General features: G+C 37.5%; 1 protein-coding gene across 1 annotated transcript in view; it reads left to right on the top strand.

The window, feature by feature from the left end:
* trp (transient receptor potential) overlaps positions 1-26694 on the top strand; it is an 86205-nt gene that overhangs the window by 5093 nt on the left and 54418 nt on the right. Inside the window, exons 3-7 of the mRNA XM_081739258.1 lie at positions 1296-1469; positions 8675-8909; positions 15904-16056; positions 16988-17133; positions 23272-23378. Of these exons, the coding sequence (XP_081595384.1) occupies positions 1296-1469; positions 8675-8909; positions 15904-16056; positions 16988-17133; positions 23272-23378 (815 nt within the window). The remainder of the gene's footprint in view (positions 1-1295; positions 1470-8674; positions 8910-15903; positions 16057-16987; positions 17134-23271; positions 23379-26694) is intronic.

Below are 26694 nucleotides of genomic sequence, written 5' to 3'. Positions count from 1 at the left end.
GAGCAGGAATTGGTGGTCGAGGAGAACATTACAGAAGGAGCAGGCAGTGAGTGTATACTAGTGGGTCGTAACTAGAGAGTGTATTGCGGTGATGAAATAGACATCAATAAGGAACACTTGAGACACTGTTTACTATTTTAGTTCGATAAAGACAGTAGTGCTGCCTTGGACCACCAACATTAGACAGGTTTGTGGTGAGGATGCAATTGACGAAAGCACATGCCACAGCTGGTCTCAAAAATTCAGAGACGGAGACAGAAGCTGTCAAAACCGGTCTGAGCGTCCATCAGCACTTTCCGAAGAGGATCTGGACCAATCCATAACAGCCAGTCCGAATCCAACTGTAGAGGAATTAGCAGAAACTTTCCATACGCACAAGGCAACAGTGGAAAGAAGACTTGTGGCACTGCGTTTTACCAGAAAGTTCCATTGTTGAGTTCCATATCACCATGACCTGAGTGCAACTCAACAAGAAAGGCAAGTTACGGTATTTTATCCCAAGAAGTGTTATTGATTGTGTGGTGAGATGTTTCATTGGAATGTCCTGTAACCCAATCAAGCTGTAAATACGACCTTATATTGTCAACAACTACACAGGCAGCAATCATTGCGGTCGAAGCGATCAGCCGTTCTCAATCGCCAAGGGGTTATCACCCAAGAGATAACGCTAAGCCACACACTGCTGCGATCACACGTCATAAATTAATGGACTTTGGTTGGAAAACTTTACAACATCAATTCTATTTCTCTGACTTGGCCTCTACAGTCTTTCACCTTTTTCAAGTTTTGCAGATCTTCACTGGAAAGACCTCTGCTGAAGTGGAGGCTCTGAAAATTGCCTTACTTGAGTTGTTCAACTCCAAATCTACGAAGGTTTATCGGCGTGGAGTTTATCTTCTAGCCGAAAGATGGCAAGAGATCATTGATCATTCTGATATTTGTACAAATCTCTATGTGAATTACCTTTTTTGTTCTTCGAACTTCCATATATACACTAAACACCGGTAGAACTCTCGCAATAATATAGTATATTGCAATTATTTAAATTGAACGTTCCAATCAGCATATGAGATTATCATCTTCTGTAGGAGTAACATGAACTTGCACGAAAAATCGAACTTGGAATCACGTGCGCAGAAAGCATGCTAGTATCTCGATGGTCAATATTCTTCTGTCTCTTCCTGTCTAACATTAACACTATGCAAATGGACTTTTTTCCATGTTTTACAGGAGTAGGTTAGCCCATGTCTGCAGTAAGATCTATAACTATTTCAAATAAGGACTTATTTTAACAGGAGATGAGAGCCCAGGTGGAGACATTTGCTACATCCCTCCTCGACCACGCTCGGACGTCTTTGGAGCTGGAAGTGATGCTTAACTACAATGAGAATGAGGAACATCTGTCAGAGCCTTCGGAAAGGCACGACCTTCACAGGTTAAAATTGGCCATCAAATATAAGCAGAAACAGGTAAGCAACCCTAGCATACCCATTGTACACATTGATGAAGTAAGTGATTAAAGTTCAACGTGGCGTGACGGCAGGCAAAAATTTAAGGGATTTGTTACAAGAGCAACATGGGTTACCGGTAATGCAAATCAGAACATAAAAAGACGCCCGAAATAAATAATTCGGATTAATCCATTTTTACACATTATCTGAAAAGACAATATTGATTCAAGTTAATCCAGGAAGTGGTTAAATTATCAGTTGACTAGAGTAGCAGGAATTTTCAGTTGACTATAGTAGTAGTGGCTGATTGTCGTAAACAATATGTTACGATGTAGTTCGCGACAATGCGTGGTAGACAGAAATCCAATATTATAAGTAGCAAATGATAAAACTTAGCACTCTGTGCGACGTCTAACAACGTGCTGGAAGCGCAGCAAAAGTGACGATAGTCAGTAGCGTCTAGTCCCACCATGGGTGTTCATAACAACTGCAAAAAGGGGAGACATGGAGAAGACGAGATCTTGGATGTTCTTCTAGAATATGGGAGGTCATGTCTTTGACACAATGCCACAGTTCATCAACTGTACCTACCGGGTTTGCTGGTATGAGATGCATTGTTAAACTATCGATCAGATGTGTTCAAACGGCGAGAAATAAAAGGAACGCGAGGGACAAGGAAGAAGAGAAAGATGAAGGACAATAGGTACAAGGTAAAAGCACGCGTTATTCTGATGGAATGTTGTGGGGATCACAGTCGGGCCCAACACATTGTTACTGAACATTTGGTTTGTTAAAATGTCAGTACACGTGTAAGACGCACAAATGTAAAGGAATCGAATGGCATCCCATACAATAACATTCGATGCCGAACAGACCTGGCGATGCGAAAAGCAAACGATGCCCAGCCTAGTGTCAAGTAGTGCAAGATACGGCTGCGGCCATCATGATGCTGCAGGAAGAAGAGGGATACATCCGCAAAGAAAATGTTCTGTCATTGGCGCCAAGTTCTTGACATCATTATTGTCTCACATACCTATGCTGTGTAATGGAGCGTTTACACTTGGTCGATTTAGTCGCACGGCTAAATCGACTCGCTGCATTTGCCACTAAATCGAAGCAACTAGGCCGAATCAAATCGATGGATGTGTTCAATTGTTTCAACCACAGAAAATAGAACGTCTTTAAATTCAGTTGCCAGTCGATTAGTCACCTTCGATCAACAAGCGATTAAGTTGAAGTCCCGTTTATACGGTCGATTAAGTTGAAAGTGACGTCAATTCAACTGAATCGAACGCAAATCGACTAAGTGTAAACGCCCCATAACCAGTTGAAGCGTCAGTTATGGAAGTCATACAAATATGTCAAGCTCTGCTAGAGGACGTAGAACACTTTGGGGAGACACTGGCCGCTGTGTAACAGCCTCCCGTGTTTACCTAATGTGCAAAATTTGGCTGTACAATTCCCCAAGATCATAGGCACAAGCACTTTGTCTTTGGCCCGCGAGGGTCATTGGAATCCGGTGTTTCGCTGTGTAGTAACTACGTGGAGCTATCAAGTTTATATGCACTTCACTGGTAGGGATACGCACGAGTCGAGATTTAAGCCTAAATCTCGACTCGTCTCGACTCGAAAATATGTTTCTGTCTCGACTCGTGTCCCGACTAGACAGTTTCTGTCTCGACTTGACTCGAATTCGAGACGAGACGTCTCGCAATTCGAGTCATGCGCACACATCAACCAGAACTTTATGACTACCTACCTAATTGTCAGTATGATATGCAGCAACACATTAAAGCCTCAAAATAGATGGGGAATCGAATAATTAGGAAGTTATGTAGCAATTTTGCGTTCATGGGAACGAAAACACACTAATTATAACTATGCTAAATTACTATAGACTGCCAATTGCTCATTCAGAAAATTTATGAAGTTCACTTTATCGTGATTTTATACAAACTAGATATAGGCTACGGATAAAAGTTTATACAAACTAGATAATCAATTATTATTATTATTATTATTATTATTATTATTATTATTATTATTATTATTATTATTATTATTATTATTATTATTATTATTATTATTATATTTGAAGTACAATCAAATATCACGACATTAGGCCTAATTATTAGTTTTAATTAACTGAATTGAGTTGAAAATTAAATCTTGATGTCGAAAGGTTAACTATTACGTTTACGCATTCTGTATCTTTCTAAAGTAATAAATGCTGGAATTGATTTCAGGGCTGATTCTGAGTGAATACTTTCGTGAAAATAATATTCAAAATTATAAAAAGATTCTCGAGACATTCGAGTCAAGTTGAGATTTCTACGTTTGTCTCGACTCGAAAATTCGAGTCGAGAAATACGTTTGTCTCGACTCGTCTCGAATTTTACAAAGTGTGTCTCGACTCGTGCGCATCCCTATTCACTGGGGCTGTATTCAACTGTGACGGAAGGATAAAGCACGCTCGCGGTACGCCACTAGTTGTTCATGCCATAGGGTGACACCTGTTGGAAGTACTGCCGTTTTCAAGGACGAAGCATCATTTGACACAAACTTACGTCACACTAGGTTTCGACAACCAGCGAACTGTGGCTCGTTGCCCGGCCACTATATGATATACCCTGCCGTTGTACTACTTCACAGTACTGTAGTGATAATCAAGTTGAGTTGATTTTGAGTTCAACGTCCCGTTCAGCAACGAGGCTATATGAGACGTGGACTAACTGATTAACATGGAATCCGAACTACATAAACTCCCGTCGGAAATCGAACCTGGGTCTCCCACTGCAGTGATAATCAATTGTTTGTCCTTCAATACTCTACATCAGTGTTTCTTTCAGAAAAAAAAAATATATATATATTCTGGAGGGGCACACTTAGTATTAATAGGACACATATTATTTTCACATGGTACTATTCTATTCATCATTATATTATAGACGTATTATTCTGGTCTCCTTCGGGGGTTCACTATTACTGTTTCCCCCCTAAAATATGTCTGGAAACTCGCAAATTTGGGTTTCGTACGATATCCCCTTCTTGGTGTTGCATTTTAAATAACGAGCAGTATATATTTAACCTATTTGTAATTTATTTTGCAAATGTATCCTTAGAAGTAAATGCCTCAATGCTAAGGCTGTATGTCACTGTTAAGAGAAGATGAAGAACAATAGATAAAATTTGCTACTCTACAAAGTTTTTTTAAATAAAAAAAATTAGAGTACGTTAATAATATGTAAACGATTTCTTTCAGCAAAATATAATCCATTAAGTAGTACTACCAATAAGCAATATACTTTTTTTTTTAGCTATAAAACTTACAAGGAACGGACATGAACGTGACATCCGGACATCCAAATCGAACCTAATGCATTAGATAAACATAACAAAGATATCTTCATGCAGATAAAAATAGGTGCCATGGACAACGGAGTAAGTCCCTGGGGCCCATTAACTCTGTTAATATAAAGAAAATCGTAGACTCGCAGTGAAAAAGCTATTGCATCAACACTATTCGTTGGAAAGTCATGGTTTATAATTCATTCTCTTCAGCATGAAACAAGCTTTCCAGAGGTGCTATGAATTGTGGCCCATAACCTACTTGAGCGGGGAAGATTGCGAGAATGTCTGAAAAATTCCCTCCAGAAATCCCTCCCATCAACTTTGGACCCCTTTGGAGTGGCCTCGGGTAAAAGCACACAATCCGTAGTCAGTAGTGTTACGTGATTGAAGGACGGTTCGTACAGCGACACGACTATTTTTCCTGTTTTAGAAAGTTGTGCTACATGATTGGAGGACGGTCCATACAGCGACACTACTATTTTAAATTGTTTATCTTTACAAGCAGCGTAGCTATCGTACATTATCAATTTCTAGGTTCGCCAAAAAAAGGTCTTTTTTGACTTTCTCAAAAACTATGCATGAAGATTTCGACTCATCCATATCAGTTTTTTTTTCAGTTTTGTTAATCTATCAATTCGTAAATGTCTCATCTTTAATTATTTCTTCTTTAAGTGCTAATAAATATTACAGAATCGCAGTCAGACTCTTGAGACATAAAACGCGTTTTGTAGCAATTTCTGTCTGCGCTTCTTAATAGAAAGCACATGTTTTCATTTGAGCAATATATTGGCTGTATTAAGAGCAGTCTCAAATGAAAGCTTCAATTGACTGATATATGAGGAATGACCATTCGTATATTGCATGTCTAGAGCGAGTCAGATGTTTGATTAGACGACACGCAAAAGGGATCGGAAATCGGATTCAGTTAAGAAATAATAAAGAAGGAAACGAGCAGGGTAGAGAGTTCGATTGTCAGAACCCCAACAATTCAGAGTATGACTGCTCCAATTCTATAAAGCACTTCTATTAGGAGCGTGTATTGTAACGAGAAGAGTTATTTAATTTTAAACAAACAAGTGTTGTTTCATGTTCTGAAACTATGATAGACTTCCTAAATCTACGAATCTAGCATTAAAAGCAAAACTGACAGACATAGTATTTGGTATTTCAACAGAGGGGTAAGGGCGGAGATGAGCCCATATTATAAACAATTTTTGTGATCTCTTACTGTATTGCCACATGGCGGGGTTTCTCAACGTGAGGATCAAAACCCCTAAGAAGTTGCAAAGAGATTTGGAAAAGGTAAATGTAATTATGATCTAGTAGCGGACAAATATAAACTTAATTTTGAACTTCTTAATTTTTTAAAAAATGTGATGAAATATTTCAGTTTTACATCCCCTGATCCCTCGTATGTCGTCTTTGCTAAACAAGACAGTGATGATGAGAATAAATGAAATGGTGGAGTAAAGAAAATCTGAGGATACGGAAGAACTCTTAGAGAACCCACACACACCATGTTTCTCCATCATAGCGGTGACGCTTACCACTGAGCTACACACCGAGATTTGTGTTGGACAAACATCATCTGTGCGCATTTCTACGGATTGTCCCACTTTCTTCATTTCAACACTTCATTCCTTCTCATTATTGCCAACTCTTTTAGTCTACAGGAGATATTCAGTGGTAGAGCGTTCACCTCTGGTGCCTGGGGTCCTTGCTTCTATCCCAGCTCGCTCCAAGTGAACTTTGTTATGGACAAACATTGTGTGCGTGGCTTTTCTCAAGGTTCTTCCGTTTCCTCCTACTTTCTTTATTCCTCCGTTTCACTCACTTTTCATTATCACCGTCTCCTTTAGCCTAGCCGGTATAACCGTGGGTCGTAAACTTAAAGATTTCATTTCATTTTACTTCTACAGGACATATAACTATGAAACATAAAACTGAAATATTTCATTACATTTACATTTTTGTTCAACTGTAAGCGATAGAAGCAGCAGTAATCGAAGTGCTTATTACAAACCGGAAATTTGTTATGGCAGGTCATTGGCAAGACAGTGTAATAACACGGGGGCTTGATACAAAATATGTTGACAAAACATGCTCTATGAAGATAAATATTGAAATAAAACTAGTAGTAGATTTATATATCTTTCTAATTCGAAAAGATTGTACGTTCCACTTTCCCTTTCAATAGAATGATAAGAAACGGGATTGGGTATATTTGTGAAACATTGAATCCTTATGAGAACCAGTTCGTTGTTATCTATTCTCGCTTTTGCTCTATGTAATCAATATTGAAAACAAATTGTGGGTAACACACTTTCGTTTTCAAAACTGGTAAAGGACGGATTGAATAATAATAATAATAATAATAATAATAATAATAATAATAATAATAATAATAATAATAATAATAATAATAATAATAATAATAATAATAATAATATATAATTTTTGAATTCGGAAGGAATACATAAAACATCTGTATGATCAGAAGAACCGTCCCAATTTTACTGTGGTCAAAGCAGAGAAGGACGTGGATGATGAAGAAAAAGGAGCCATTATACGAGGCGCATCCAAAAAGTAAGTTTCCCAAGCGTTCCATAGGTAGAAAACAGTATGTTGCGCGAAACGACTACATACACGTGAGAGAGTAAGGTCCTAGCATGCCACATGCGGCAACAGAATTTTCCTAGTGCTCTTATCAGCGTCGTGCCACTGGTCGAAATTGGACGTTTCCATTCCAGTTCCCGCCGCGTGTGAAGTGCAAGCAGTGATAATGTTTTTGAATGCACAGGGCATAGCGTTAATTGAAATCCGTCGTTAGCTGTGCCAACTCTATGGGCCTAATGGCAGGAGGAAGCAGATGGTGCGTTGCTGGTGTAATCAATTTGCAGCAGGACGCCAAAATGTGCATGATAATTAGCTCAGTGGGAGGCCAACCGTCATCACAGACGACCTTGTGGACCTTGTTCGGGAATGCTTCATGCAGAATCGTCACTTCACTATAACGGAACTCAGTGGCCAGTTTCCGCAGATTTCCCGCTCCTTATTGCACAACATTGTCATGAAGCGCCTGTTATTCAGAAAGTTGTGTGGCACGTGGATGCCGAAGCAACTGACTCCAGAACACAAAGCAAGGCACATGGAGTCAACATTGACATTTTTGCAATGATACAGCTGACGATGGATTTCAATCGGCGCTATGCCCTGTGCGTTCAAAAACTTTAATCGGCCAAAGTATTACTCAAATTCCTCAATACAAAACATTTTGTCATTCATCGGTATTTGAGGTTGGAATAATGTACTCCAAAGCTACACGTAAAGGCTAGTTAGCTAAACAGAAGAAAGTATAATGAAATGAAAACTTTGCATTTAACGTCCCACTATTACGCCTTTTAGACTAAGAGAGATGATTATTAAGGTAAGTCAATGATGATGGAAGAATTGGTGGAATGAGAAAGTGGGAGGAAACTAGAGTACCCCGGGAAAACCCACGAGCACAATGTTGTCCACCCAAACTTACTTGGCCGGGGACCGAACCAAGGACTCCACGGGCCAGAAGTAAGCCCTCTGCCACTGAACCACCGTGCCCCGAAAAGCTAAACAGAGAGTATCTACTTCCATTAAAATTTAATGCAAATTATGACAGAAGCAAGATGCAGAAAAAAGTGCAATATAACCTAAACTAAATTATTAATTCCTATATATAATAAATAAATAAATAATCACAGGCTTCAATTTCCAAATGCGAGGGAGCTTAGAGAAAACAATGTTCTTTTTAGAAAAGAGTGTACTTTTTTTGACTGCTTAAGTATTGTCTTCTCCATATTTATTTATTTTATTTATTGTTTATTTTTTTATTTTAGTTTGTTGCCCACCCGAACGTCCAGCAGCTTCTGGCGTCCATCTGGTACGAGGGTCTTCCAGGATTTCGAAGGAAAAGCATGCCAAAGCAAATAATCAACGTTGTTCTGTTGGGGCTCATGTTCCCTGTCTACAGTATCATTTACATGGTGGCACCCAACTCCAAAATGGGGAAATTCATGAAGAAACCTTTTGTTAAGTTTATCTACCATTCAGCTTCTTACGTGTTCTTCTTACGTAAGTAATAGCTTAATTCTTTGAGCGATTCTTTGAGGATTCATATTTATGTCCATCATTTTCAACAATATTGGCAACATAAGCACACAGGACAAAAAATATTTACTTACCTCCCTCTAGAACTAATATTAATTCGCTTCTCTTGTTATATATATATAGCGAATCACTGTAACACGTTACCTAAATGACACCCTTGATGGTGTATGACCAATGCAGTTATTCAGAGGGAGTGTGCCAGTTGGTCGTATGAAAACAACACATCAAGAAGGGTCGAAGCAAAGATAACACAGAATAGCAAACCAGAAGTCATTGTCTTGAATGTATTCGTGGGCACTTCATGAATGAAATGGTCTGATTGATCGGTATTGCGAGTATCAAACACACTCTTCATGATCACCCACTGGGAGAAGGCTTTCTTAAAAGACCAGCCTTACACTAGTGGTCGATCCGTAATTCCAATGCATCAAGATGCATGTGCATGAAGTATTTGCTCAGGACTTCAAACGAAATCCCCTTTTGTTGCCCATTTGTTACTAGCACGTTTTATTGTCTCTATCCTACTAAGTAGAGGCCTACTACGATATGCAGTGATGGCTCCCAAGCGTTTTAAGGCAAGCTAACCTCCTCCTTGGAGAACATAGACCCAAGCTACCGAATCCCTTCGTATGATCATAGCCAGGCAATGTCCAATCCTAACCAGGACCTCTAGGCGAATCCAGGGTAACCAAATTCTGACCCTGCCTACCTCTATGTCGTTCAATCAGCGCCAGCAGGTGCCGCGTAGGAGGTACCCAACCAACCATCTCCCGGACCCAGCTGTATGCCTTATTCGCCTATTTTAGAAGTATCCCGAAGACATCCCTTCTCCGGTTGGGATAACAGGATCCCAACCTCTACCTACCTCATTTCACGGAAGAGGTACACCCTACATTATGGGTACCAATGGGTGATGTAGTGCATCTGCTCCAGGAAGATATTCCTGTTTACAGGGTACTAATCGTCCTTTCCGTTTTGGATACTGGCAGCCTCTTCTGATCTCTTGCCTCCCTCAGTAGGGGATCCCATTACCACTTCCACCTAATAGGCCCTGATTCTGGCGTCATTTGTAATTGCCATACTGCTGGTAATACATGCAGAATTGAAGATCAGGAGATGGTCTATTTCTGGGTAGTCGGAGTGTTCTGTAAAACGTGTTTGAGGAATATTTACGGCAATGTTACAATTCCTAGCTAATTCCATCGCGAACAAAAACATTGAAAGAAACCTATTATGTAGAAAAGAAGATATTTATTTTCATGGCTAATCCCAGATATTGAATTGTCACACCTTGCGTTAGAAGAAGAACTAAATAAAACAGAAATTCAGTTAACGTTTAAGTTAAAACTTACCGTGGTGAGAGTCAAGAAAAAGGAAAGATGTTTTCTTTTACCCATACGGACGTGCACTTAAAATTCATGTAATATGCGTGCAACTATGCTGTTAAATGTGTTGAAACATGCACTTAATACGTTCTAACACTAGAATAGAAAAGAACATTTTCAAACTTACAGCAAAGTTGTGACAGAAGTTTGTAGAAGAAATATAACATCGAATGTGTACTTTATCCTTCAGGGACATTTGTTCGAAATGTATTGCTCTAATATTTACAGTTTATGTACTCCTAAACGTTTTAAAACAAACAAAGTATGAGACTAAAATGAACACATTGATATGAAAGCATTTTAAGGTGCACTACACGAAATCATAAAAGTCTTACTTTTCCACATGTTCATACTGTACATATGTTTATCTACTCTTTTCCTAAGTTATTCTACAGTGTATGACAAGATGCTTCTCTACATTTTCTGATGTCAGTTTATAACGTTTGTCCATTAGAATAAGTTTGTAGCCAGAAGAAGAACCTCGCAACATCAATAGATATTTTCGGACTATTTATGGAGAGGACCAAGCTTAGTATCTACATTTTCTGGCAAGTTAGAATCTAACCCTTGAAAGTATTTTATCATGGATTCAGTTGTTTTGTAGTCGGTGTTTCTGACAAGAACATCTCTCGATTCCCCCCCCCCCCACAGGGCTTCCGAATTCACTGTGAACTGACTGGAACTCATGCTGAACCTTATCAACTAGAGCTAAGCAGTTGCTGAGCAGCATTCCTCTCATCTCTTAGTTTATAAATTGATGTCAACACGATCCTAAAATGAGTCTTTTTATCATTATTTGATTTCTCTTAACTTCTTGACAATTGAAAGCGTCTTGTCTCTGCTGAATGACTTTCACCTCAGAAGAGTCAAATTCTTAATGTTCTCAATAAAATCTTGGAACCTCAAGCCAAGTTCCTCAGAGGATAAGAATGGGTTCGAGGGGTGTGATGAAGTCCTTCATGATAAGCTTGTATACGAAGCGATACTTCCTCAAAGAATGTCTTTGTATTTGATATTAAGAAACTGACATCTGTAAACAGAGATCAAATTTCTTCTGCTATCCTATGAAGTCCATTAGTCAAACAGGTAACGTGGATCATCTTGGTATTTAAAAAAAATACAATGCTGTACTCGCCTTCAGCATCTAACCAACCACGTCTGATACCAAGACAAGAAACTTCTCGTCCCTACCGCCTGTTGGCTACAACATTTTCAAAGATTCATTAATAAAACAAGTTATTATTGAGTAGTTCACCCTCTCTTTACAACTTTTGACGCAATGCAGTAAGATAAGGTGTATCGGAATCATGTTCGGAGGTCTTTTTTTATAAATTAATAGAAAACTAAAATATTTTAAATAAAATTAACATTGCAACAGTATTAATGCATAATGGAATCAATCATTCTGCGTTTTACCGCAAACTCATGCGTCAAGATGTGTAAGGTGCCTAATTGTTCTCTAAACGCATGTCCGATGTCAACACTACTCCATACTTAAGTAAAGCCACTACATTCTCAGTAGGGTAAGGATTCTTTCACATTAATGCGGCGATTTGCCGTCGCCGTTCACGGCAGTTTGACGCGTGAGAAGTGTACCCTTTTATATTACGTGGTGTTTTGCCGCGGATGAAAAATATGCGATCAGGGTTGCTGTGCAACAGAAGAAACAAAACCTTGGGACTCTTGTCGTGTTGTGGTGGTTGCAATGGACAGACACAAAGAGTATCTTCTACTCGCCTTGTTAAACAGACAGAAAAAAAGGTCAGAGAGACATATGGGTTTACTTTTTTTTCTTTTCTTTTTTTTCTTTTTCTTTTTTCTTTTTTTTTTAGAGAAGTGATATCTTAAAGGAGATTTTTCTATACTGTTTCCACAATTGATAGACTTGAGCAAAATAGCGGCCAGATTCTGGATATTTAAAATACCATCCCGGTATTCACCTGTTGTGACTGGCAATACCAGAATAAAGTCCTTCCTGGTTAGTCGGTAATTGAGATCTATCTCAGAATCCCAAGTTAACACACAATCACTGAGCCCTAGACTGATCTGTACATATTATTGTTATAGTATTTCGGGTTTATTCTTTTGTTTTAAGCGTTCCGACTATTGACTCAAGTATCTTTAAAGCACTGCTCTAGTCCCTGAATTCAAAGGATTATTCAAGAAATTACAACCATAGAACTGTTAAAGATAATTATAAGGTACGGTATATTTATCAAATATTACATCTTGCTTTGCTAAAGTACATTAAGGTATTATTACTGAAGACCGGAACGAATTTTTATGTAACAATATATAAATACATACATACATACATATATATATATATATATATATATATATATATATATATATATATATATATATATATATATATATATATATATATATAGCAAAATGGTACATAAATATATAGCAAAAGACTGTAAAATATGTAATATTGCTGAAATATTTGATAGTGTATATTTCAGTTTTAGGCACCACAAATTTATAGAATTACAAGCTCATTTGACCAGTGCTGCCCGGACATTTATTTCTTCCAATCTTCCATTATATAGAAAAATAATTTATATTGATTTGGACTCCTTTTAATCAACGACCTGTGAATTCGACACTTCGGTAGTATCGGTCGTTTTCGATTATTTTTACATGTCATATTTTCCTATTTATTGTATGTAAAAAGTTTTGTTATTATCACAGCCATTCTCTACTCTTTCCTGACAATACTTGCTCTCTCCCCCAACACGCAAGCGGCAGATCGCTGCGTATATGTGAAGAACTCCATTGCTTGTAATGTCCTGCTTGGCTATACGCGGCGATCTGCCGCACTGCTTTCTAGCAGGGAGAGGCGGCTGTTTTTGCTCGCCGTGTAAATGGGCGGCGACCGCTGCGCATATGTGAAGAGTTTCATTGCTTGCAATGTCTTTCTACACTATGCGGCAGTTCGCCGGATAATGAGAAAGAGCTGTAAATTGTAAGAAAATTTCCAGAGAAGGTTCATTGATCTTAGTACCGTACCTTGCCCACTTTGTCAAAATGTAGGATGTTTTGTTTCTTACTTTTACTGAAAAACATCTGGCCGGAATGGTGTTTAGGAAAAAGGATTAATAAAATTTACTGAGAAGTAGGGACCGAGCTACAGAGAGAGAGGAAGATATTAAGAACACATGGGGGGATGGGTATTACTAATTGTTCCTTCTCTCAAACATTCTTTCGCCTTCTACGAAAGAGTGAAAGCGCTAAGTTTCTTTTCTATTTTTAAATTTTAATTTCATGTCGAGTCCTCCTTGAAAGCGAGGAAGAGATGGGGGACGTGAGACTAAAACCTGTATGATTTTTGAACAAGTGTGTGCCTTGTTTATTTCGTTTGTTAATAATATTGGTTCCTCCACATACTATACGTTCCTTCATCCTCGCATGTAAAAAGCCATTCTGTTGCATAGGCATTTAAATGCACTGAAAATACAAACTAAAACTGGAATTGTTGCATGCTATAAGCGTATATCTAAGATACAAACTTACACAACATGCTGAATATGCTCTTAAGCACTAACATATGCATTAATCTTTGAAATATGCGTTTATATGCACTATAAAACTTCCAATTCCAGCTGTATTATTTTTGTTAGAAATCCCGACCAAATTTAACATAGATGCATATAAATATGCTTTTGCATGCAATAAAATATACATTTGCATCAAATTCCGATATCTAGTTATCACCACCGACGACGATCACCGAGGCCTCATCAGGGGTGGATCCAGAACAGACTTCTGAGGGGGGGGTTGTAATACTGCTACTTAGAGCTACGTTTAAGAGCTCCAAACTCTGGGATGGGTTTTATTTATATATAAAATAAGAAAGTTTCCTCCTCTGGCAGGAGGGGGGGGGGGTCAATTGGCCCGATCGCCTCCCTGGATCCGCCATTGGGCGTCATGGGAATAGGATATAAAAGACGCCGCAGCAACTTCGACGGTATTAGTCGGCATTCGACTGGTAAAACTTACTTTCCTCTTCTCTAGTTGGAACGGGCAGGAGAAATCCTTTACCCTCCCTCCAATATTTACTGAGATGTCTCGACTCGTGTGCATCTCTACTAAAGACTGACTTGTACGGTTTAGTTTCATTTGGGTCGTTCAGAGCACAAGGGTATCAAATTCAATTGCCAAAGTTGTTAGAAATGTAGACATAAAATTTGTACGATTAACAGTGTTTTTCTCATTATAACAGTTACTTAAAGTATTTGAACATGAATTTTTTAAGCTTTGAAGGGAGCTTCAGATAGAGAACTTAAACATGAAATATACCCAAAATAATTTTAATAAAAAGTTTGATTATTCTCTTGTGGACAGAAGGTACCATTCGTTTGTTGACGTTTAGCTTTCCTTTCAGCACCAAATCTATATGAGACATGGGTCTACAACTTAACATGGATTCCGAACCACGTTAATGCGTTCAATGATCGTCTACCAGAAATCAAATCCAGGAATTCGTCAGAAATCTTATTTTTCACCTCTACAGTATTTTACATGTAAAGAGAAAAGAAAATGTGGGCATCTGCCAATTTACATATCGTGTAAGAACTAGTTCACGGCTATATGGTTATTGCAGCGTTTCCCAACCGGTGTGCCGTGGCACACTGGTGTGCCTTGAATGGGCCGCTGGTGTGCCGTGAATGGGCCGCTGGTGTGCCGCGAGGAATCGAAACAAAATTATTAATTTTATAGAAATCAAATTGTAAAACGTAGAGAAAAGTGTATATTTGTATTTCACATTACTATGAATCTACAATTTTAAATTTCATACCGTGTTACTGTTCTGTAAAATTTCCAATGTTGAAAAAAGTATTTGTTGTTATTGTTATGACCATTATTGCTTCTTTATTGTTGCAGACTATTTCGCAACTTGAAAATTTAAAATATCATTCAATCCTTTCGACAAATTACCTACATTTGTGTTTTAAAAGTAAATGAGATTTGTTTGTTCGTTCGTTATTTAGTGATCTTCCTTCTTACTAGTTAGTAAAAGGTTGGATACAGTTTTTTTTTTTAAAAAAAACGTTATTTTTAGAAACTTCAGTCCAATATTTTATTGTAATTGTTTTCTATTTTTAAATTAGAATGCAAAATAAGCATAATGATTTGCGACGGGGAAAAACCAGTGTTCGAGCTTTCTTCTCTGTGAGAAGGAGATCAATAATCACGGAAAAAATACCACTGTGTTTTATATTTACAAATAATATCTATAAGTGTGCCGCGAGAATCCAAATAACACGCGTAGTGTTCCGCAAGTTGAAAAAGGTTGAGAAACGCTGGGTTATTGTATGCCCACATTTTCGGTTCGATTCCTGGTGTGATCTTATGTGATTCGAAACCCACGTTAAGCTGTATCTCCACGTCTTATATAGTGTTAGTGCTGAAAGGAAAAATAAGAATGGAATCCAAGTAACCAACTAACTTGTGTAAGTCTTAGCTGATGACATTGAAATTCACTTACCATGCTATTTCGACTAGAGTTTCTGAATTGAACTGCCAATGTCCTTACTAATAATGAAGTCATCTTTCTTTATCAGTGGTGTTATGCGGTGCTTCCCAACGTGTGGAGTACATCTTGTTGGAGATATTTGGAAACTCATGGCTGCAAAGAATTCTCCAGGACTGGATGAGACGGGAGAGAGGAGCGTTTCCAGGACTCTTTGAATACGGAGTCATAGTTTATGTAATAAGTAAGCATGCATTTTGGTTACTACTCTGTCTATCTTATCCTCTATAGACCACATTAATTGTTATCAATATTATTAGGAATTAGAAACAATAGTTGTTATTTTTTTAAACTTAAACTCTGAGCTGATTGTTAAATGTAAGTTAATAGCCACTTACCTCCGAAACTCTAATTGTTTTATTGTACTTTTGACAGAGCACCGAGGGAATTCTCCAGTTTCTTTGGAGATTATCTTTGTGTCGCCCTTGTGACAAAGTTCTCGTGTCAATGTTGTAGGCTCATAGTAGATGCTAACCCAAATCTGGGATGTTCGAAAACTTTTAAGCGGTTCTATATAAAAAATGAAAATTTCCTAGTGTAAGGGTAATTTTGATCCGATCTTATCAAAACAGTTAACTATTAGTGATAAACAGTATAAAATCTATATAATTTATTGAAAAATAAGCATTTTTAATGAAGATAGTATGCTACGGAGAGACGCGTATTGGATAGCCGTTTATGAGTATCAAAGTGTAACTGGTTTAGCTGGAGGATTGGAAATAATAGTTGGAGAATTTCAGGAGTGCTTCATGGACCATAGGATAGGTGAGCACCTCTTTACAGACATAATAGTATTATCTTTACTTACTTTAGGTCCTAAGAGGCTCAGGTGGGCAGGTTATGTAGCTAGGATGGAAGAAAGTAGAAACGCTTTTAGTCTTGACTGGAAGATCAATCAAAAAACGACCATTAGGAAGACCTAGGCGCAGATGGGAGGACAATATTAAGATGGATCTCGCAGAGATAGGAATACAAAGTAGAAACTGGATCCAGTTGGCTAAGCATAGAAGACCGTGGAGAGCTTTAGTGAACGCGGCATTGAACCTCCTGGTTCCATAGGCCATAAAATTAGTTACTTTAGTTAATCTTCATTTACTTTTGACTTTTTTTTAAAGGTTTAGTTTGGTGGGAAATCCGAGCACTGTGGACGAGTGGCCTGTTAGAATATGTGAGCGATTTGTGGAATATTCTGGACTTCATTACCAACGTTTTCTATGTAACTTGGATAGCTCTTCGCTTTACGTCTTGCTACATAGTACAGGTAAGTCAACTGTATTATTAAACCTTTAAAACGTATGTCGCTTACATTTTACATGACACATGAAATCTAAAATAGAACTTACTAAAATCATATACAAGATGCCACCGACACACGAAGTGACTCTGCGCTTTGCTTCTTGGCTCAGTTATTTCTGACCTTCCAAACCGGAATTCACCACGATTTATTTAAAGTAGCCCTGTAATGTGAATATTGCAGAGACCCACGTATAACCGAAGTAGCTTATAAGAGTAAACTCACTGACTCCCTCACCAACAGATCTGACTCATTGGTTATAGGAACTTGAACTTTTGTATAAAAGTTTTCCTTAAACTACCTAGGTATGCACTATAAGTAATTACAGACATATTTACTGGCCGATTACCGTCAATTCTGTCTACCAACCTATTACCCTAAAATTTACGGTATTAGTGTTCCAGTTATGGTAATAGGGCATAAATACGGCTTTTTATTGCCTATAACCATCCATTTTGTAGCAATACCGTAAATTTTAGAGTAATCGGTTTGCAGCCAGAATTGACGGTAATCGTTCAGTAAATGTGACCGTAATTATTTACAGTGTGGGCTGTGAGTAACATAGGGTTTTGCGAACTTACACCCTTCAAGCAAGTAACGAGGATTGAACGTTTACTTTCTGTTCATCAAGTCTGTAAAACTTGGGTATATGAACTTGAAACTTTCAATAAATGTTCGTCTAAAAACGTAGACATGATTTTGCAAAATTCGAAACTCTAAGGGTCAAATAATATCTTTAATCTTTTTTTGGTGTTAACAGATCTCCAAAACTATTGGTTGGTTGATACAAATTGGAAATAGTCTATTATTTAAAAGTTTTCCTCTAACTATATAGGCTCTGAATAACATAGCGTTTTGCGAACTTCGACTATTGTTTAGAGAAAGATTACTTGAATCTTCTCTTAACGTTCAACAAGTTTCTGAAATGTGCGCGTAGGAGCTTAAAACTCTGCATAAATGCTTTTTATTATTATTATTATTATTAAATTTTAGTCTACGGGTAAGACGGGGTTTTGCAAAGATTCACCTTGTAAAGGAGGAAAAGGTATAAACGACTTAAACCCTTTTCCATGACCCATCACATCTTCTAAAGTATTGAGAATGGACTTAAAATTTTGTATACATATTTCGTTTCAACCTTTGGCTATGAATAAGACGGTGTTCTCAGAAACTTAACCTCAAAGTAAGGAAAGGTAGTTAAATATTTTGTCACTTTTCATCATAATCCGAAATCTTTGGGCAAAGGAAATAAGTTTTGTACGAATATTCTCAGCCTCTACACTATAGGTAGAATATCATTTTTGAGAAATTTATTATGTAGAGAGGATGGAAAGGAATCGTAAATATGTTGTGTTCTTTATTATATTTTTGAATCTGTTCGGTCTAAGAAGTTGAAATTTTGTACAAACGTTTCTAAACCTAGCGTGTAGGTAAGACGAAGCGTTGAGAAATTTTACTTTGAAGTATAGGTAAAGGGATTAAAGAATTTTCTATTATTATTTCAGGCTTCTTTTGAAACATTTGACATACAACCACGAAGTTTGAACATGTGTTATTTTTTTATATTCAATTGTGATATATGTCATGCGATAAGACGACTTGGCTCTTTTCAGGTAGAAAAGGTATAAAGGTAACCAAGAAAGTTTTGTCACTTTTTGTGGAGGTCTATGTTCAATTGGCCCTCACACCGTGAGTAGAATGCGAATGGAGATAAGGCGAAAGTCAGTTGTTGGTGTGGGTATATCCAACATACTACCTGGTTGTGGCAGTTCAGTTACAACGTGAACTTACGTAAGGACAGAGTGAACATGGGACCTCCATAGAGCATCATTAGGGCGTATATGTTGTACGAGTTCAATCTGGGGTCAAATACCGCTGTAACGGGGCGGAAGGTATGCCAAACTTTTGGTAGGGTGTCATGATTACCCGGACAGTGCAGCGATGATTTAACAAGTTTAAGGACAGTGACGAATCACTTGAAGATGCACCACGTACCAGAAGACCAACACATATAGAAACTGAAGATCTTCAAGTAGCAATTGAGGCAAACAGTGGGCAGACATGCGAGGAACTGGGACTACAATTCGGTGTGACTGGAAAAAACATTCAGCAGCACCTCCATCAACTTCAGAAACACTACGAGTTGGGTCGATGGGTCCCACATGATTTGACTCCGAGCGAGAAGGCAACATGAGCAGACACCTGTGTTTCTTTGCTGACCCGTCTGAGGAAGGAGCCATTCCCGTACAGAGTGTTGACATGTGATAAGAAGTGGGTCCTGTACGAAGCTCCACGTTGCCGTCATCATTGGTTAGGATGCCATGAACCGGTTCCAAAACAGCCGAAATCAGCACTGCACCAGATGAGGCAGGCGATGGACTGTTCGCGGCATCGTGCATCTGGAACTGCTACCAGCTGGTCAGAGCATCAATGCAAGTGTGTACAGTCAGCAGTTGCGCCAGCACTTCTGAATCGCAAAGAATCCCTCCTGTTACAGGACAACGCAAAGCCCCACGTGGCTAGGATGACCCGGGACACCATTCTACGCCTTCAGCCTTGGATGGGAAACACTATTGCATCCGCCATGCTCCCCGGACATTGCACCGTCCGATTATCACCTGTTCCATTCTTTGGACAATCGCCTTAGAGGATGCCAGTTCAAATCGCCTTAGAGGATGCCCTATGTTTATTGGAACTTTTTTTGTTTGTTTTAGTCTCAGGAATCACTCCTCTGCTTTTGTACAACGAATTTAGCGCCATACTGTATATTGTAATGTATGGTAAAGAAACGGTACACGTTTTGTTTCTTTTCACTTTTTTTTTTTTTTTTTTTTACAAGACGAAAATTTAAATATTTATTCATTTTTAAGCTGATCACAATTTTGGTATCATGTAATCAAACTATAATTGATCCCAACATATATGTGGGAGATAACATATATGCTAGCATAGGAGCACTAAATATTTGCCAGATAGATTTGAAGGAAATAGAAATGGCTATTAAGAACCTTAAGTCCAAAACGGCAGTTGGTTCTGACGGACTTCCCTCCTACATTGTGAAGGGTTGCGCTGATATATTTAAATATCCCCTATTAATTGCATTCAATTTATCACTAAGAACAAGCACTTTCCCAGACAAATGGAAAACAGCTTTAATTTGTCCAATTCCGAAGTCCAACAATAGTCAAGATATTACCAACTTTCGACCCATAGCAATATTACCTGCTTTTGCCAAAGTATTTGAGCATATCTTGTATCGACGAATCCTTAATTACGTCAAACCGGTTATCTCAATTAAACAACATGGTTTTATTTCACAAAGATCCACAATAACAAATCTTGCAATTATTACAGATTTTATAGCGAATTTATTAGATGTAGGCAGCCAAGTAGATGTGATTTATATTGACTTTGAAAAAGCTTTTGATAAAGTTAATCATAACATATTACTAGAAAAATTAAAGCTTTTTCACTTTTCTCCGTCCCTGATTAAATTCTTCTCATCATACCTATCTAATCGTAAACAATCCGTTCTTTTTAATGCATACAAATCTAAAGAATATATTGCATCCTCAGGAGTCCCTCAGGGTTCAAATTTAAGACCATTATTATTTCTCTTGTTTATTAATGATTTACCTGACTGTATTCCTGACCATGAAAAATTACTATATGCCGATGATCTAAAAATATATGCTAAAATCAATTCTGTGGGCGACAACATAAAGCTGCAGCAAGGTCTAGATCATATTGGTAACTGGTGCTCTTCGAATCAACTTGGGGTCAATGCAAGCAAGTGCAAAGCATTATCATTCACTAGGAGCAAATCACCGCGTCACTTTAATTATGAAATTAATAAACATGCAGTAAATAGGCATGATTCAGTTAAAGATCTTGGTGTTACGTTTGATTCTAAGTTAACGTTTGACAATCATATTATAAATATAACAAGTGAAGCATTCAAGCTATTAGGATTCATAATTAGAACGGGAAAAGAATTTAAGAACTGTGCAACATTACAGAAGTTGTACAATGCATATGTTCGCTCAAAGTTAGAGTATGCCTCTACTATTTGGAATCCGACTCACATAAAACATCGTAAGCAATTAGAAAGAATACATACATTTTTTTTTAAATTTCTAACATACAAAGGATCTCACATTTATCGTACTTATGACAGCTGTAAAACCATAGTTGCTAACTTTCTTCTTCCTACACTAGAACAAAGGCAACATATGATTGATTTATTATTCATTCAAAAAGTAACGCAAAATATTTCGGATTGTCCTGATTTAGTTCCTTTATTGAATTTTCATGTCTCCACATTAAAAGTACGTAGAAACACTGGTCTTTATTACTGCAAAAAATCACGAACTAATATAATAAAGAAATCACCAATCTAAAGAACAACAGCTTTGTATAATAGAATGTGTTCAAATAACAATGAATTTGATATATGTGATATGTCGCCTAAGAAATTTAGAAATGCCATTATCATAAGTTATCAAGAGTTGTGAACTCAAGTTATGTTATCAGGAGTTATGAACATGTAATTGCGTAATTTACAACACTGTAATTGGGCTATAGCCTGTTGTGTTGACAATAAATAAATAAATACACTTTCCATGGAGAAGAGATTTTTTTATTAAGCTAGACTCAAGATTCTGCGTCGTCTTCTGTCGTATTTAAAGATGCAATCCGCATTAAAGAGGTTAGTGCTTAATACAGTGAAGTGGCGTGGAAAATCATCGCCCAGGGCGAGAGTATACGACGGCGCCCTTGCACACAAGAGTGAGATTGGTGCACATGGTTGGCGCGAAGCATAAGACATTTTCAAAAATAAACCCTGCTTTTCTTTGATTTTGAGCACTTTTTATTACTTTTTTCCTTCCATTTTATATATGTGTATATGCATTTTCCTAACACGAGTAACATTTTTCCTCTTTCTTTTTCCTCTAGAATTTTGCGCCTCCTTACTTCGGAGCCTGGGGCCGTCGCCTCGCTCGCCCCCTCCCCCCAACTGGCTTAATATTTATTACTTAGAAAAGAAATACATTTACTATGATAAAATCAGGATCAAATATTTTTTATTTCCTGTAAATATATTCAGAATCAATTGAACTCCTAAGGAATCATATTATTTGATAACAAAGTATAAGCATATACTCGTATCTTTAGAGAAACAGAGCGGTAAATAGTTTTGTGAATATATTCCACTTGCATGTGCATGACTACTTTACAAACAACACTTCTCTATACCTTTCTCATGATCATTTCAAGATACTTCTCTCTGTGTCGCTGTACCGGGAGTAAAGACGACATATTCTGACATCAAACTTAGGCCAGTTGGAAATAACTATCTATGCAAGAAAAGATTATATGTTTGTGGCTAATCTTTTTGACAATAAGATCTCGAAAACCACAAGTGTTAGAAACGTGACATTTTCGTTGGTCGAGTCCAAATTTTGTGTAGATTTGCCAGTTCAAATTAAAAAAAAAAAAAAAAACAAAACTTATTTTTCTATTCCACATTTTAGGCGTCGTTTTGACCCCATTAGTTTAATATTGCCACTAGGACGTTAAGGTTGATACCCTTGTGAAAGGCAACCAGTAGAGGAGCTACGTATAGCGGGTTGACGGACATTTTAGGCGCTTTGCTTTAATCTGAATGACAAAACCTATTGCAAGATGGCAACTTCGAAGGCTTGTGGATCCACAATGAGACGTACTCGGATATGAAATTATATATATATATATATATATATATATATATATATATATATATATATATATATATATATATATATATATATATATAAAATGCACTTGGTATCATCTATCACTTATTCAAGTTCGCCACAACCCTCTCCCCCACATTCTATATATTAAAATACTACATTTATCTGATTGTCTATGGCAATTCACTGCGTTTGAGAGTCTTTCTGTCTTTTACTTGTGTCCTTCTAGGGACTTGCACGGATGTAGTGAGAAATGGGAAGGAGATTCACGCTCATATTAGAAGTGTGCGCTGTATAAATAGCGCAAGTTCAACTAGTTATATAATAGTCAGAAAGACTAGCATATGTTTTACTTTTATTCTTTTATTAGCGAGAATACAGCCTCGGATACAATCCCTGGTACCCACGGGAAGACTGGCATCCCTTTGACCCTATGCTTCTGTCAGAAGGAGTATTTGCTGCAGCCATGATATTCAGGTAAGATTTCCCTTTTGTCTATTTTTTTTATAATGTTTTAGGAACCTTTAAGATTTGGATTAATAGTCATAGGAAGTGCTATACGTTCAAACTGATGGTAACATATGTAATAAATAAATAAATAAGTAAATAAAAATAAAAAAGCGTTAGGAAACCTCGCCCAACTGAAACGAAATTTGTACAAGCTTGCGGCCGTTATTATTATTATTATTATTATTATTATTATTATTATTATTATTATTATTATTATTATTATTATTATTATTATTATTATTATTATTATTATTATTATTATATGATTACTATCCTGTTTTTATTATTAATTATTATAATTTAAATCTTGTAACTTTAGTTTCACGCACTCCCAGCAGTATTGAACAAATTTCAATTGAATTAATCTGTAAATGTAATTTTGCAATTAACAATTGAAGTAAGTAATGAGTTATTAATTGTAGTTGGCCATTAATAAATGAGAGTTAGTTGCAATTAATGAATCAATTGAAAGTAATTTGCAATTAAATTCAGTCAGTCAATTGCAATTAAATATATATACAGCAAAAAATGAGGTGTTGAAATAACACAAAATGATTACCACTTTAGCGTGTTACTTGTGTGACAATTCAACACCAAGCACATTGCCTTCACAGCATATCAAAAATACCTCGTTACTGGCTGTGTGTTTTTGCATTTTTTTTATTGTTTGGTATGAGCAAAGCTTTGCGAAATATATTTCGCATTTATGGCACAGGACAGATAAAATTCCAAAGGCTCTCCCACTGGGAATCGAACTCGGGACACCGTGCACCAAAGGCGGATGTGCTAGCCACTAGACCAGCGAAGAGGGCGTTTAGGTCTAACTTCAATCACGTCGGATGTGTGGAGGGTGGAGGTCAAAAGGAGTGATCTGCAGTGGTGCTATTTAGCCGGTTCGCTAGAACCTGTTGTTAAAATATTTCGTGTTCGCAGAATCGTCTATTATAGCCAGACATAACAGTAATTTTACCCAGTTATATCTAGAAACATTAAATTTTAATTTAACTGTCGTATCTTTGCTTTTAAAAATTCTCACAGCTACAGGTTAAACATATAATCTCTCAGAATAAGGTATAAGCGTTTATTTCTTAATCTCAAATTCTCAGATATCCAGAATGAGAACTGGGATCACATGAATGTAGTCGTGAGGGTTATTTATATTTGAAACATATATATACCATTATCAACAATTGTCGATCCATTGCTGAACTAAGGTTTTTCCAGTACTTTTTGGCAAAACTCTATCTTAGATAATTCGGTTTGGGTACAAAACCTCGCGGCCAGAACCTCGCGGCGACAAACTCGCGGACCAAAACCTCGCCTGGCCAAAACCTCGCCTCCCAAAACCTCGCGGCCCAAAATCTCGCCAGGCCGAAACCTCGCCTGGCCAAAACCTCGCCGCCCAAAACCTCGCGGGACAAAATCTCGCCGGGCCAAAACCCCGCCTGGCCAAAACCTCGCCGCCCAAAACGTCGCGGGCCAAAATCTCGCGGAGCCAAAACCTCGCCTGGCCAAAACCTCGCCACCCAAAACGTCGCGGGCCAAAATCTCGCCGGGCCAAAACCTCGCGCCCCAAAATATCGCCATACCCAAAATCTTGCCTGACCAAAATGTAAATGTTCCAACAGATGATAAGGATGACGGTATAAAAGACGCTGTTTCAGAAGAAGTATCACGGGTATTTGACCAAGTCCCGCAATACCATATGAAAATTCTATTTCTGTATTAGAGGATTTCAATGTGAAGGTAGGGCGACAGGATGTTTTTAAACTGGTTATAGGGAAAGAAAGTCTGCATAAGGAAAGTAATGACAACTAACGAGGTTAGTTTCGTGAACTTTGGAACATCCAAAAACTTAAAATTTTAACAACAATCTAATAATATTTATGAAAGTATGAAATAATATATGAGTTTTTACGACGTCCCTTGATTATGTCCTATAGGTTAAAAGAGATGTAGATGACCAGGATGAAGGAAATGATCGAATAAAGAAAATGGGAGGAAACGGGAATAACCCGAGAAAGCCCACGCACACAATGTTTTGTATCTTCTTTTTCTTCTTCCTATTATTATTATTATTATTATTATTATTATTATTATTATTATTATTATTATTATTATTATTATTATTATTATTATTATTTGTAATGTGGAATTGCATATTAAGAAACACATTGGGTAAATTTTAAAGAAAAGTTTCATTCGCGGCGAGGTTTTAGCCCGGCGAGATTTTGGGTGGCGAGGTTTTGGCCCGGCGAGATTTTGGGCGGCGAGGCTTTGGCCCGGCGAGATTTTGTCCGGCGAGGTTTTGGCCACGCGAGGTTTTGGGCGGCGAGGTTTTGGCCCGGCGAAATTTTGTCCCGCAAGGTTTTGGGCGGCGAGGTTTTGGCCACGCGAGGTTTAGGCCCGGCGAGATTTTGTCCCGCGAGGTTTTGGCCGGCGAGATTTTGGGCGGCGATGTTTTGGCCGCGAGATTTTGTCCGTAAGATATTCTAAGATATTCTCACTGCTACCTGATTTCGTTACAGCACCTTGTATTAGGATGTTGTGTAGGTATCTATTTGTCACTTGTGGTTTGTCTACTTTGTACTATTCGTTTCCTAAGAGAGTTATATCTATAACAACAAAAATGACCGATATTAGTGTTTAATCCATAGTTTTTGGGGTCGCTGAGCTGCATAATAACACCCCCGATTGCGTTTAAGTCAAAGTTGGCATGGGGTATGAGAAGGGGTGAGACTCGAAAGAAGTGACATAAAATAATCGAGAATGGTCAATATTAGTGTCTAATCCATAATTTTCGGAGTGCTGAGATGATTAGTGGTACTCCTGTTGACATTTAAATGCAAGTTCAACCTCCATCGGTTGATTGAGAAGGAGTAAGGTGTTGAATGGGAAAAGGTAATATTGAAATGCGTATCATAAGAGAGGCAGAGGTTCAATACGTTCCATAAACCTTTTTCCCCGCACGAGAAAAAGGATATTTCTGCTAGAAAATAAATAACTATCGGATTCCTTAAGCCTACAGGAGACAAACCAAAACATTGTATATTATAAGCATATTTTATTTCAGTATAACTATAAAAAGTTTTACAGTGGATAAAATCAAACAAAAGTAAATAAAATTCGTTCAGAGAAAAAGTTTTCTTCCCGTATCTACATGTATAATTTCCATTTCTAGAAAATTCATTCTCATTTTCTTGATGTTAACCAATCCAAATATACAGTATTTTATGTGTGAAGTACAATCTCCTCATTTTATTTATTTATTTATTTATTTATT

The sequence above is a fragment of the Thermobia domestica genome, chromosome 14, assembly GCF_964235325.1.
Source record: "Thermobia domestica chromosome 14, izTheDome1.hap1.1, whole genome shotgun sequence".
NCBI classification, from domain to species: Eukaryota; Metazoa; Arthropoda; class Insecta; order Zygentoma; family Lepismatidae; genus Thermobia; species Thermobia domestica.
The sequence above is the reverse complement of the archived record's forward strand: the minus strand, read 5'-3'. Positions and strand labels throughout refer to the sequence as shown.